We start from the raw sequence: 13,983 nt of genomic DNA on the forward strand, positions 1-13,983 counted from the left end.
AGTCAGGTGGAAGGAGTTTTTGGGGTGGCAGCTGAGCCCGTGGCACTGCCCAGGCCAACACACCGAAGTGAGACAGGAATAAAAACCCAGCCCGGGGCTCCCAGCAGCTCAAGGCACTAAATCCTGCCCTGATCCTGCTCAGGCTGCATGCAGCCATTTTAAGCAACAATTTAATTTAAGATCTCTCGGGTGGCTGAGCCCACGTCAACGTGCAGGTTGTCACAGCTCAGGTGCCAAAAGGCCACCTCGGCCACAGAGCACGAAGCTCTTTTGCCCCGCAGAGGGTCCAGAGGGACATTTCGTGGTTGCTCGGTGACTTCTCCCTCTGCTCGTGGCCGCGATGCTGCCCAGCTGAGGAGGGAGCCAAAATCTGAGCAGCCCCAGGGAAGATCCAGGTGAGAGGAGCAGCGGCAGCACCTCAGGGGTGGGGGAGTCCGGCGGGATTTTGATTTTTCCTCCTTTCGTGGCACCCGTTAATTCATTGCTTAATGAATTCGGCTTAGGAGCAAAAGGGTTTGATCCCTGCTGAGCCCGGCTGAGCCTGGGTGTCCCTGCACACAGCTCCTGTTCCAGGGATCTGTGTGCTGGGGAGCTGCTGATCCCAAAATCCTCACCCTGCTGGGACAGTCTGGGTGTCCTGGGGAGCTGCTGATCCCAAAATCCTCACCCTGCTGGGACAGTCTGGGTGTTCCCTTGGGAAAATCCTCACCCTGCTGGGACAGCCTGGGAGTGCTGGGGGAGCTGCTGATCCCAAAATCCTCACCCTGCTGCTGGGACAGTCTGGGTGTCTTGGGGGATAAACTGGGAGAAACTGGGATGGGCTGGGAGAAACTGGGATGGGCTGGGATGGACTGGGATAAACTGGGGTGTGCCGGGATGTGCCGGGATGTGCTGGGCTGGGCTGGGATGTGCCGGGCTGTACTGGGATGTGCTGGGATGTACTGGGATGTGCCGGGCTGTACTGGGATGTGCTGGGATGTACTGGGATGTGCTGGGCTGTACTGGGATGTGCCGGGCTGTACTGGGATGTGCTGGTATGTACTGGGATGTGCTGGTATGTACTGGGATGTGCTGGGATGTACTGGGATGTGCTGGGCTGTGCTGGGATGTGCTGGGATGTGCTGGTATGTACTGGGATGTGCTGGGATGTGCCGGGATGTGCCGGACTGTACTGGGATGTACTGGGATGTGCCGGGCTGTACTGGGACGTGCCGGGCTGTGCTGGGATGTGCTGGGATGTACTGGGATGTGCTGGTATGTACTGGGATGTGCTGGGCTGTACTGGGATGTGCCGGGCTGTGCCGGGCTGTGCCGGGCTGTGCCGGGCTGTGCCGGGCTGTGCCGGGCTGTGCCGGGCTGGGCTGTGCTGGTTCCCTGCCATTCCCACACCCCCTCTGTGTGTGCCCAGGAGCAGCGACAGCCCCAGTGCCCCCTCGGCCGCCCGGGAGAGGCTCCTGGCCCCAGGCCGGGCTCGCTGCCCCCGCCCGGGCCGGATGACCGATGCCAGCCTGGACGCCTCCGACCCGGAGCTGCACTATGAGGAGGATGAGGAGGAGGAGGAAGCAGCAGGATCCTCGCAGCCCTCGGACACCAGCAGCATCTTCTCCGAGGACTCCATCTACCCCTGCTCCGAGGTGCCCGCCGAGGCTGGGGGCGCGGGGCTGCTCACTCTGTACCAGTGCTGTGCCAGGAACGATGCCAGGCTGCTGCGGGAGCGGCTGGAGCGGGGCGTGAGCCGCAGCGAGGCCACGGAGCTGGACAGCAACGGGAGGGTGAGCGGGGACTGGGGTGCCCAGCGGGGACTGGGGTGCACAGAGGGGCTGGGGGTGCCCAGAGGGGAATGGGGGTGCCCAGAGGGGCTGGGGGTGCCCAGAGGGGCTGGGGGTGCCCAGCGGGGACTGGGGTGCCCAGAGGGGACTGGGGGTGCCCAGAGGGGAATGGGGTGCCCAGCGGGGGCTGGGGGTGCCCAGAGGGGACTGGGGGTGCCCAGAGGGGCCGGGGGTGCACAGAGGGGCCGGGGGTGCCCAGAGGGGCCGGGGGTGCCCTGCGGGGGCTGGGGGTGCCCAGGGGGGCTGGAGGTGCCCAGAGGGGACTGGGGGTGCCCAGAGGGGACTGGGGGTGCCCAGAGGGGAATGGGGGTGCCCAGAGGGGAATGGGGGTGCCCAGAGGGGCTGGGGGTGCCCAGAGGGGAATGGGGGTGCCCAGAGGGGACTGGGGGTGCCCAGCGGGGACTGGGGGTGCCCAGAGGGGAATGGGGGTGCCCAGAGGGGCTGGGGGTGCCCAGAGGGGAATGGGGGTGCCCAGCGGGGACTGGGGGTGCCCAGCGGGGACTGGGGGTGCCCAGAGGGGACTGGGGTGCACAGAGGGGCTGGGGGTGCCCAGAGGGGAATGGGGGTGCCCAGAGGGACTGGGGTGCCCAGAAGGGGCTAGGGGTGCCCAGCGGGGACTGGGGGTGCCCAGAGGGGCTAGGGGTGCCCAGCGGGGGCTGGGGGTGCCCAGCGGGAACTGGGGGTGCCCAGCGGGGACTGGGGGTGCACAGAGGGGCCGGGGGTGCACAGAGGGGCCGGGGGTGCCCTGCGGGGTTGAAAAATCCCCGGGGCTGGGGGAGGCTGAAATGGGGCAGGGAGTGGGATGGGGGTCCTGGAGTCGATCTAAGCTGGGATTGATCCAAACCTGCTGAAGGGTGGGCAGGAGGATGGGATGGGGGTCCTGGGGTTGATCCAAACTGGGGTTGATCCAAACTGGGATTGATCCGAACTGGGATTGATCCAAACCTGCTAAAAGTGGGGCAGGGAGTGGGGTGGGGGTCCTGGGGTCGATCCAAACTGGTAAAAGTGGGGCAGGAGGGTGCGATGGGGGTCCTGGGGTTGATCTAAACCTGATAAAAGTGGGGCAGTTGGGTATCGATACCAGATCAATATCCATATTTTTAATAAATCGCTTTGTAACTTCAAAATGTTCGAGAGTTTTTGTCCCTCACAGTTGGATATCGGTACTGGATCAATATCCAGATTTCTTTAATTATTCAGAGCAGGAGTTTTGTAAACACAAACTTTGTAACTTTAAATTCTTAGAGAGTTTTTGTCCCTCACAGTTGGGTACCGATACCAGATCAAAATCCATATTTTTTAACTTTTTAACTTTAAACTTTAGGAGCATTTTTTTCTGTCACAGTTGGATACCGATTCCAGATCAATATCCATATTTTTAATAAATCACTTTCTAACTTTAAACCCTTAGAGAGTTTTTGTCCCTTGTAGTTGGGTACCGATACCAGATCAATATCTGTATTTTTAACAAATCACTTTCTAACTTTAAACTGTTTGGGAATTTTTGTCCCTCACAAAGTTGGGTACCGATACCAGATCAATGTCCATATTTTTTAATAAATCACTTTCTAACTTTAAACTCTTGGAGAGCTTTTATCCCTCACAGTTGAATATCAGTACCAGATCAATATCCATATTTGTTAATAAATCACTTTCTAACTTTAAACTCTTGGAGAGCTTTTATCCCTCACAGTTGGATATCAGTACCAGATCAATATCCATATTTTTTAATAAATCACTTTCTAACTTTAAACACTTGGAGAGTTTTTGTCTGCCACATTTGGGTATCGATACCGGACCAAAATCCAGATTTTTTTAATGAAATCCTTGTTCCCCTGGGCAGAACGGGCTGATGGTGGCCTGCTCCAAGGGCTTCGTGGACATCGTGCCGCTGATGCAGAAGTGTCCCTACATCAACATCAACCAGCAGGACAACGATGGCAACACGGCCCTCATGATGGCAGCCCAGGCAGGTCCGCGCCCCAAAAACGGGATGTGACCCCCCCAAAAACCCCAGAACGAGCTCCTGGGTGATCCCAGGGGACGCGCGGCATCAGCTCCGCTCTAAAAATGGGGTGGAAATGGAGATGGGGCAGCTGGGCTGGGCTGGAGCTGCCCCGTGTGCCCCAGAAATCGCCGGGGGCAGAAATCCCCAAAATTCCAGTTGGGCTCTGAAATCTCCAAAATTCCAGTTGGGTTCTGGAAGCCCCAAAATTCCAGTTGGGCTCTGAAAGCCCCAAAATTCCAGTCTGGTTCTGGAAGCTCCAAAATTCCAGTCGGGCTCTGAGCTCTGTGTATATATTTATTATTATTATTATTATTATTATTATTATTATTATTATTATTATTATTATTATTATTATTATTATTATTATTATTATTGTTATTAATAATATTAATATTAATATTAATATTATTAATATGTATTAATATATTATTATGTGTTTATATATACAATTATATTTATATAATTATATAATTATATAATTATATTTATAAAATATATATATTATATATTATATTATAGTTATATAATTATATATAATTATATATATAATTTTATTTATATATTATATATTTTTTATATAAATATATATTTATATAATTTTATATATAATTATATAAATTTATATTATATTATTATATTTGTATATTATTATATTATATAAATTATATATAATGATATAAATATAAATATAAATATATTTCTATATTTATATTCATATAATTATATTTATATAATACTACAATTATATTTATAAAATTATATCTATAATTCTATTTTATATAATAATATATATAATAAAATATATATATAATATAATTATTATTATAATGTGAACCACAAGCAAGATAAAGAATTATTTAAATTCTCCATCTCTCTTCTGTCTTTTGCCTGGTTGGAATTTCTGGTTTTCCGTGTGAATTCGGAATCTCTGATTTTCGGTGTGAATTCGGAATCTCTGATTTTCGGTGTGAATTCGGAATCTCTGGTTTTCCGTGTGAATTCGGAATTTCTGATTTTCGGTGTGAATTCGGAATCTCTGGTTTTTGGTGTGAATTCAGAATCTCTGGTTTTCGGTGTGAATTCAGAATCTCTGGTTTTCGGTGTGAATTCACAATCTCTGGTTTTCCGTGTGAATTCGGAATCTCTGGTTTTCCCTGTGAATTTGGAATCTCTGGTTTTCGGTGTGAATTCACAATCTCTGGTTTCCCCTGTGAATTCACAATCTCTGGTTTCCCCTGTGAATTCACAATCTCTGATTTTCGGTGTGAATTCACAATCTCTGGTTTTCGGTGTGAATTCACAATCTCTGGTTTCCCCTGTGAATTCACAATCTCTGGTTTTCGGTGTGAATTCACAATCTGTGGTTTTCGGTGTGAATTCACAATCTCTGGTTTCCCCTGTGAATTCACAATCTTTGGTTTTCCCTGTGAATTCACAATCTCTGGTTTTCGGTGTGAATTCGGAATCTCTGGTTTTCGGTGTGAATTCGGAATCTCTGGTTTCCCCTGTGAATTCACAATCTTTGGTTTTCCCTGTGAATTCACAATCTCTGGTTTCCCCTGGCTTTGAGCTCGCCTCTCGCTGCTCCCAGGTCACGCCACCATCGTCTCGCTCCTGCTCAATTATTCGCCCGCGCTGCAGCTGGAGCGGCGCGACCCGCGCGGCCTCACGGCGCTCATGAAGGCGGCGCTGCAGGGGCGGAGGGACTGCGTGACCGCGCTGCTGCTGGCGGGTACCGGGCACGGGAACGGGCATGGGAACGGGAACGGGAATGGGAATGGGCACGGGAATGGGAATGGGAATGGGAATGGGAATGGGAATGGGAATGGGAATGGGCATGGGAACGGGAACGGACATGGGCACGGGGCGGAGGGACTGCGTGACCGCGCTGCTGCTGGCGGGTACCGGGCACGGGCATGGGAACGGGAACGGGAATGGGAACGGGAACAGGAATGGGAACGGGAACGGGCACGGGAATGGGCACAGGAATGGGAACGGGCATGGGAATGGGCATGGGAACGGGAACGGATATGGGCACGAGGCGGAGGGACTGCGTGACCGCGCTGCTGCTGGTGGGTACCGGGAACGGGCACGGGCATGGGAACGGGAACGGGAATGGGCACGGGAATGGGAACGGGCACGGGAATGGGAATGGGAATGGGAATGGGAATGGGAATGGGAATGGGCATGGGAACGGGAACGGACATGGGCACGGGGCGGAGGGACTGCGTGACCGCGCTGCTGCTGGCGGGTACCGGGCACGGGAATGGGAACGGGCACGGGAACGGGAATGGGCACGGGAACGGGCACGGGAACGGGCACGGGAATGGGCACGGGAACGGGCATGGGAACGGGAACAGGAACGGGCACGGGAACGGGAATGGGCATGGGAATGGGCACGGGGCGGAGGGACTGCGTGACCGCGCTGCTGCTGGCGGGTACCAGGAACGGGCACGGGAACGGGAACGGGCACGGGAATGGGCACGGGAATGGGAACGGGCACGGGAATGGGAATGGGCACGGGAATGGGAATGGGAACGGGCACGGGAATGGGCATGGGAATGGGAACGGGCACGGGAGTGGGCACGGGGCGGAAGGACTGCGTGACCGTGCTGCTGCTCGCGGGGAACGGGAACGGGCACCGGGCACAGGAACGGGCATGGGAATGGGCATGGGAACGGGAACGGGCATGGGCACGGGGCGGAGGGACTGCGTGACTGCGCTGCTGCTGGCGGGTACCAGGAACGGGCACGGGAATGGGCATGGGAGTGGGCACGGAAACGGGCATGGAATGGGCATGGGAGTGGGCACGGGGCGGAGGGACTGCGTGACCGCACTGCTGCTCGCGGGGAATGGGCACGGGAATGAGCACGGGAATGGGCACAGGGCAGAGGGACTGCGTGACCGCGCTGCTGCTGGCGGGTACCGGGAACGGGAATGGGCACGGGAACGGGAACGGGCACCAGGAATGGGCACAGGAACGGGCACAGGGCACGGGTACAGGCATGGGAATGGGCACAGGGCATGGGAGCGGGTACTGGCCATGGGAATGGGCACCGGGCATGGGAATGGGCACCAGGAACGGGCACAGGAATGGGCACAGGGCATGGGAGCGGGTATCAGGCACGGGAACGGGCATGGGAGCAGGGAACAGGGTGCTGGGCACGGGAGCGGGGAGGCTAACACGGCGGGCACGGGAGGCTGGCACAGCAGGCACGGGGTGGCAAAGGGCGGCACTGCCGGTCCGGGTCACACTGCTGCTCAGGGTGGCACTGGTGGCACTGCTGGACAGGGTGACACTGCTGGACAGGGTGGCACTGCTGGCACAGGGTGACACTGGTGGCATTGCTGGACAGGGTGGCACTGGTGGCACAGGGTGACACTGCTGGACAGTGTGGCACTGGTGGCACTGCTGGACAGGGTGGCACTGCTGGACAGGGTGGCACTGGTGGCATTGCTGCTCAGGGTGACACTGCTGGCACTGCTGGACAGGGTGACACTGCTGCTCAGGGTGACACTGCTGGCACTGCTGGACAGGGTGACACTGCTGCTCAGGGTGACACTGGTGGCACTGCTGCTCAGGGTGACACTGCTGGCACAGGGTGGCACTGGTGGCATTGCTGGACAGGGTGGCACTGGTGACACTGCTGCCCACTGCTGTTTTTCAGACAGATATAAGTTTGGTTCATTTGTATATCAGGGATTAATCCTCCAATTACCTTTAGCTAATTAAATCATATCCCCCAATTTGTACCCCCTCAATTCACTTCTTTTATACTTTTCAGGGCCTGAGGCTGTTGGGTGTCCTTGAGTTTCAGGCCTGGAGGAATTGCTTTGTCTGACCAAAAAAAATTCACTTTTTTTATACTTTTCAGGGCCTGAGGCTGTTGGATATCCTTGAATTTCAGGCCTAGATGAATTGGATTGTGTGACCAAAAAAAAAATCACTTTTTTTATACTTTTCAGGGCCTGAGGCTGTTGGATATCCTTGAATTTCAGGCCTAGCTGAATTCCTTTATCTGACCAAAACACAAAGACACTATGCGCGTGGAGTTTAGAGTTCCGCCCCGATACACCAGAGGATTTAAAATCCCATCAAATCCCAATCCCGGCAGCCTCACGGTGCTCCGTGTGTCCCCAGGAGCCGACCTGCAGGCCGTGGACGCCGTCAAGGGCAAGACGGCCAAGGAGTGGGCGACCTTCACCGGCCGCTTCGAGACGTCCGCGCGCATCCGGAGCCTCCTGCGGCGCCCGCGCGCCGAGCAGTTCACGGCCCGCTACCGGCCCGAGTGGCCGGCGCTGGCCCAGCTGGTGGCCAAAGCCCTGAGCCCCAAATCCAGGAGCGAGAGGCTGTCGGAGAAGATCCGATCCTTTTTCACCCTCAGCATCCCCCGCGACCCCGAGGAGGACGGCGTGCTGGACCACATGGTGAGGATGACCACGGCCCTCGGCAGCCCTTTCGTGGCCACCGCTTGCCAAACCGTGTGCCCCGACAGCCCGCCCGAGGTGGGCAAGAGGAGGCTGTCGGTGCCCGAGATCCTCGGGCAGCACGCGTCGGAGACGGAGGAGGAACCGGAGGAGGAACCGGAGTCATCCTCACAGCCGGGCTCAGGGGGATCCTGCTGCTCGAGGAGATCCTCCTGCTCGGGGGGAAGCTCAGGGAGATCCTCCTGCTCGAGGGGATCCTCCTGCCCAGGGGGATCCTCCTGCTCACGGGGTTCTTCCTGCCCGGGGGGATGCTCGGGGGGATGCTCCTGCTCGAGGGGATCCTCCTGCTCACTGGAATCCTCCTGCTCACGGGGTTCCTCCTCCTCGGGGGGTTCCTCCTGCCCGGGGGGATCCGAGCTCCGGCCGCCCGGCCGCCTGCTGAGCCTCCTGCCGCTGTGGCTGCGGCGGGGGAACAGCGTCTGGCCCGGGGAGCCCGTCCCCAAAATCAAAGTGAGCAAAGCCTCGGGCTCGTCCGCCGGAGAGAGGAAGCCCCGGGTGAAGGACAAGCACCTCCTGCAGCCGCCCCAGTGGAGGTACAAGGTGCTGAAGGAGGAGAAGAAAGCGGCCGAGGAGGCCAAGAAGGGCGAGAAGAAGAAGAAAAAGAAAAAGAAAGGTTAAGGCTGGAGGTGTCGTGCTGGCGACAAGGTTCTTGCTGTCCCCTCGGATCTGCTGCCTTTTCTGGCGCAGGGGTGGGTTTGTTCCCGGCGGATGGGAATGAAATATCCCCGAGGGTTCCAGGCCCCTGCCTGGCTCTCGTCCTCTCCACCCCAAGGGTGGCCACCCTCTCATGGGACATGTCGTGCTGGGCACCGATGTCCTGAGACCCTGGAGCCATCTCCAGGAATTCCAGCGAGCAGGACTGTGCCACAAGTCCTTCCTGTTTTCCCTTTTATTTTTTTTTTTAATTATTTTTTCTCCTTTTTTTTTTTTTTGTTGTTGTTTTTGGCCTCTTTGATTTTCCCCGCGCTCTCAATCCTGCGGCGTGCGTCGGAAGGTGGCCGAGCAAATTAAAATGGAAGCGGTTGCCACGTTAGCAGCATTGGTGCCGTGAATGCATGACCCTAAAAAAACACTGAACCTTAACTCAAAATCTAACCCTAACCCAAATATTACCCCTAAACCAATATTAAACTAACCCCAACCCTAACCCTGACCCCAATATTAACACTAACCCCAATATTAACCCTAACCCTGACCCTAACCCTGACCCTGACCCTGACCCACCCGTGCTCACCTAAATGTGATTTCTTTGCCAAAGAGAGGAGCTGTGACCCCTCTCAAAAAGAGGGGCTGGGGGCCGCAGGCTCGGGGAGACCCCTGGGGAGGGCAGGGGGGGATTTCTCTTCCAAACCTCGGGCTGGGATCTTGTGCTTTCAACGAGAAACCCCCCCCCCCTTTAACCCTTTAATTTAGGGCTCTGCCAGCTCCCCGTGCCCCCAGCTTTGCCCTCAGGGCTGCGGGTCGGGATGGGGGCACGGGGGGCAGCCAAAGGGCTGCGGGTGCTCCGGGGGGGCAGGACAGGGGGCAGGACACAGGACAGGGGGCAGGACAGAGGACAGAGGGCAGGACAGAGGACAGGACAGTCAGGACAGACGGCAGGACACACACAGGGCAGGACAGGCAGGACACAGGGCAGAGGGCAGGACAGATGGCAGGACAGGGGGCAGGACAGAGGACAGAGGGCAGGACAGAGGACAGGACAGTCAGGACAGACGGCAGGACACACACAGGGCAGGACAGGCAGGACACAGGGCAGAGGGCAGGACAGATGGCAGGACAGGGGGCAGGACAGAGGACAGAGGGCAGGACAGAGGACAGGACAGTCAGGACAGACGGCAGGACACACACAGGGCAGGACAGGCAGGACACAGGACACAGGGCAGGACAGAGGGCACAGAACAGATGGCAGGACAGATTGCAGGACAGACGGCAGGACACAGGGCAGGACACAGGACACAGGACAGATGGCAGGACAGATGGCAGGACACAGGACAGACGGCAGGACACAGGGCAGGACAGAGCCTTCGGGGCCGCTGGCGCTGCCTGCGGCCCCGGTCTGGGCACGGCGGGTGCCCCGGCAGCCCCGGGCACCGTCCCCGCTGCGAGCCCGCCGGCCCCGGGGAGGGAGCGCTCGGGGGATGCCGCGGCTCCCTCGCTGCCGCCGCCGCGCCGATCCCGACAAGGCTCCAAGGAGCCGCTCTGGCCACCGGGCGAGTCCATGCCCGTTCCTGGGAGCCCCCCGCGAGCCCCCCGCCCCAAACGGCCGCGCCCCCGCGCGCCGGGGGTTCCGCAGCGCTCCCGCCGCCGCAGCCGGGCCGGCCGCTCTCCGGCCGCTCCCCCCGCGCCTCTCCCTCCCTCTCCCGGCCCGAGAGCCACGCCGGCATCCCGGCTTCGCAGCCCGGTCCGAGCCGGCGCCACGTCCCCGCCCGCCCGAGCTGCCGGCTCGCTCCGAGGGACGCTGCGCTTGGGGTCGCTCCCTGCTCCCGGTTGGTTTTGGGGACCGGGGGAAGGGAGAGGTGGCAAACAAATGGCATCGCAGCGAAGGATGGGATAGGAGGGGACGGATGAGTATTTTAGGGTCGAGGGGTTGGACCCTCTTGCTACCCGTGGCAGGAATGAGGAAAAAGCCTCGCTTGGTGGGATGGCAGGACTGGGTTTGTGTTGTTTAAGGGCAGGAGGGGACGTTGATTTCTTTCCTTTTTCCTGTGGCCAAAACCTCACTGGTCAGCGCCAGCCCGGCGGGTTTAGGGGTCTTAGTGGGAATTTCCCCGAGGTTCAGGGCTGTAAAACCCTCGGGACAGGCGTGCGGCTCCGTGCCCGGTGCTCGGGGAACGGCGTCACCCAGCGGCGCTGGGAACAGCCGCGTTCCAGATGTTCCAGCAACACCTGCCCAGCTGCCAGGCAGAACCTCAACCCTCTGCCCCTTCCTCCTGCAGCATCCTCCCCGCCGCCGCGTCCCCTCCAGGCCCAGCGCCGAGCCATGGGGTGCTCCAGCCCCGCGCTCAGCGCTCCGGCACCGCCGAGCTCCGGCGAGCCGGCCCTGCTGTGGCTGGCCGGCCTCACGGGCGCGCACATCGGCTTGGCGCCCATCTCCCAGGACCCCGAGGATCGCTGCAGCATCTGGGAGAACCTGGTGAGCCTGGTGAACTTCCAGTGCCCGGGGTTTCCCCTGAGCTCCGAGGAGCTCCGCCGCTACCTCGACATCCCGCGCTCGCCCTCCTCGGCGGCGGCCGCGACCCCCGCCCGCCGCCTGCCCCGGCCCCCCGAGCCCCCGGGGGACCCCGACTACCGGAGCGACGAGCGCCTCAAGCCGCCCTACTCCTACGCCAGCCTCATCTGCATGGCCATGGAAGCCAGCGAGCAGCCCAAACTCACCCTGGCCGCGATCTGCCAGTGGATCAGCGACAACTTCTGCTACTTTCGCCGCGCCCACCCCAGCTGGAAGGTAGGAGGAGGTCTGGAGCCCTCGGTGGGGCTCTCCGCGCAGCTCCGGCCCGCAGCGCCCCGCAGGATCGATGGGCAGGATCCAACCCCGGGCTTCTGTTCTTTTTTTGCGCGCAGAGCTCCATCCGGCACAACCTGTGCATCAACAAGCGCTTCGTCAAGGTGCCCCGCGAGAAGGGCGAGCCGGGCAGAGGCGCCTTCTGGAAGCTTCACCCCCAGTACGCCTCGTGGCTCAAGAGCAGCACCCGGCGAGGGCGCGGAGCCCTCCCCGAGCCCGGCCGGGCACCAAACCCCGGCGCAGCCCGGCCGGGAGCGCGGCGCCTCCTCCGCAGCCCCCGCGGCTCCTTCCAGGTGGGCGCGGAGCTGCAGCGGCTGCTGCGGGAGTTCGAGGAGTTCCAGAGCAGCCACGGAGGCGGCGGCCCCGCGGAGAACGGAGCGGGCCGGCAGGGCGAGCAGCGCTGGCCCCCGGCACAAGAAGCCTCTTGGCCGGGCGAGCTGACGGAGCTGAAGGGCAGCAGCGAGTGGGACGCTCTGCTCGAAACTCAGGGAGATTTCGCGGCTTTTGGGCAGTTCCCACCTCCCACCCAGCCCGGACCCGCGAGGGTGCGGGGGCAGCAGCCGGGCTGGCCCCGAGTCCTCCCCGAGCTCAGCCCCGCCAAGCCGGGCTTGGAGGAGACCCTGGCGGCCGCGGCTTTCCTGGAGGCTGCGTGGCACCGGGAGGTGCGGGGGAACCTCCCCGGCTGCGTCCCCGTGGAGCAGGGGGCCGGAGACATCCCGGCCCCTCTGCCCAGCGGGATTTCAGGGATTGAGACTCTCTGGCCCGCTCAAGACTCTCTTAGAGATGGGAGATAGGAGATGAGATTAGGCTCAGAAGAGCTTTAGGGGTGGATGTAGATGGTTTTATGGATGAGGTTTCTTTTTGCTGCTTTCTGTTCTAGTTTTGGCTTGGGGAATGGTGCTGAAGATGTTTGGCCACTTAAAAATTTTTTTTCATTCGATTGGCAGTTTTTAAGAGATAGAATAAAGAAAAGAAAGCAGAGGAAAAACTCCCGTTTCACCTTCTGGTTTCGCTCCGGCACCCTTGGCTCGGCCCTGGAGGCCGGGGAGATCTGCCCAGCCCTGCCCTGCCCACCCAGCCCAGGGCAGCTCCTCCCGTGCCCTGGGGGAAACTGAGGCACGGGCTGAGCTCGGGGTGCTCGGGAGCCGCTCCGAGCCGGGCCCGTCCCCTTCCCCACCCGGCTGGCAGCGCCTGGGGCTGACCCGGCCCCGGGACGGGACTGTCCCGGTGCCACTGCCGGGACTGTCCCGGTGCCATTCCCGGGACTGTCCCGGTGCCACTGCCCGGGGACTGTCCCGGTGCCACTCCTGGGACTGTCCCGGTGCCACTCCCGGGGACTGTCCCGGTGCCACTCCTGGGACTGTCCCGGTGCCACTCCCGGGACTGTCCCGGTGCCACCCCAGCCCTGGGGATGCTCTGAGGAGCTCCGGGGCCCTCATGTCCCCAGTGTGTCCCCAGTGTATCCCAAATGCCCCCAGTGTGTCCCCCATGTCCCCCAGTGTCCCCAGTGTCCCCAGTGCCCCCAGTGTGTCCCCAGTGTGTCCCCAATGTCCCCCCAGTGTCCCCCCAGTGTCCCCAATGTCCCCCGTGTGTCCCCAATGTGTCCCCAGTGTGTCCCCAATGTCCCCCAGTGTCCCCAGTGTGTCCCCAGTGTGTCCCCAGTGCCCCCAGTGTCCCCAATGTCCCCCGTGTGTCCCCAGTGCCCCCAGTGTCCCCAATGTCCCCCGTGTGTCCCCAATGTGTCCCCAGTGTGTCCCAGTGCCCCCAGTGTCCCCCCAGTGTCCCCAATGTCCCCCCAGTGTCCCCGTGCCCCCCAGCCCGTGACACTCCAGCCCTTTGTGTCCCTCAAGGACACCTCCGAGCCCTGTGCCCCCAAAAGTGCCCCCAAAGGTGCCCCCAGACCCATCGTGCCCCATCCCAGCACCCCCAAAGGTGCCCCAAAGGTGCCCCCGGCCCCCAAAGGTGCCCCCAGCCCCAATGCACCCCACCCCAGCACCCCCAAAGGTGCCCCAAAGGTGCCCCCAAAGGTGCCCCCAGCCCCCAAAGGTGCCCCCCCAGCCCCACGGCTCCACTCTCGCCGTGCCCCCCGCCCCATGCGCCCGCGGGTGTGACACGAGGGGACAGCGCCACCCACGAGGCCACGCGAAGCCACCACG

General features: G+C 59.6%; 2 protein-coding genes across 2 annotated transcripts; both read left to right on the forward strand.

Moving 5' to 3' along the window:
* The first annotated feature begins 565 nt into the window (after positions 1–565).
* On the forward strand, positions 566–9,819 carry LOC110484572 (ankyrin repeat domain-containing protein 33B). Its single transcript, XM_085562852.1, has 4 exons — positions 566–1,772; positions 3,673–3,802; positions 5,429–5,569; positions 7,979–9,819. Exons 1-4 carry the CDS (start codon positions 927–929, stop codon positions 8,941–8,943), a joined length of 2,082 nt encoding a protein of 693 aa, XP_085418978.1. The 5' UTR covers positions 566–926; the 3' UTR covers positions 8,944–9,819.
* A 934-nt stretch (positions 9,820–10,753) lies between these two features.
* Positions 10,754–12,939, forward strand: LOC146764996 (forkhead box protein J1-like). The gene is made up of 2 exons (XM_085562853.1): positions 10,754–11,770; positions 11,887–12,939. Exons 1-2 carry the CDS (start codon positions 10,967–10,969, stop codon positions 12,619–12,621), a joined length of 1,539 nt encoding a protein of 512 aa, XP_085418979.1. The 5' UTR covers positions 10,754–10,966; the 3' UTR covers positions 12,622–12,939.
* Positions 12,940–13,983: the final 1,044 nt, after the last annotated feature.

Source organism: Lonchura striata, chromosome 29 (assembly GCF_050655825.1).
Source record: "Lonchura striata isolate lonStrDom1 chromosome 29, ASM5065582v1, whole genome shotgun sequence".
Lineage (NCBI taxonomy): Eukaryota > Metazoa > Chordata > Aves > Passeriformes > Estrildidae > Lonchura > Lonchura striata.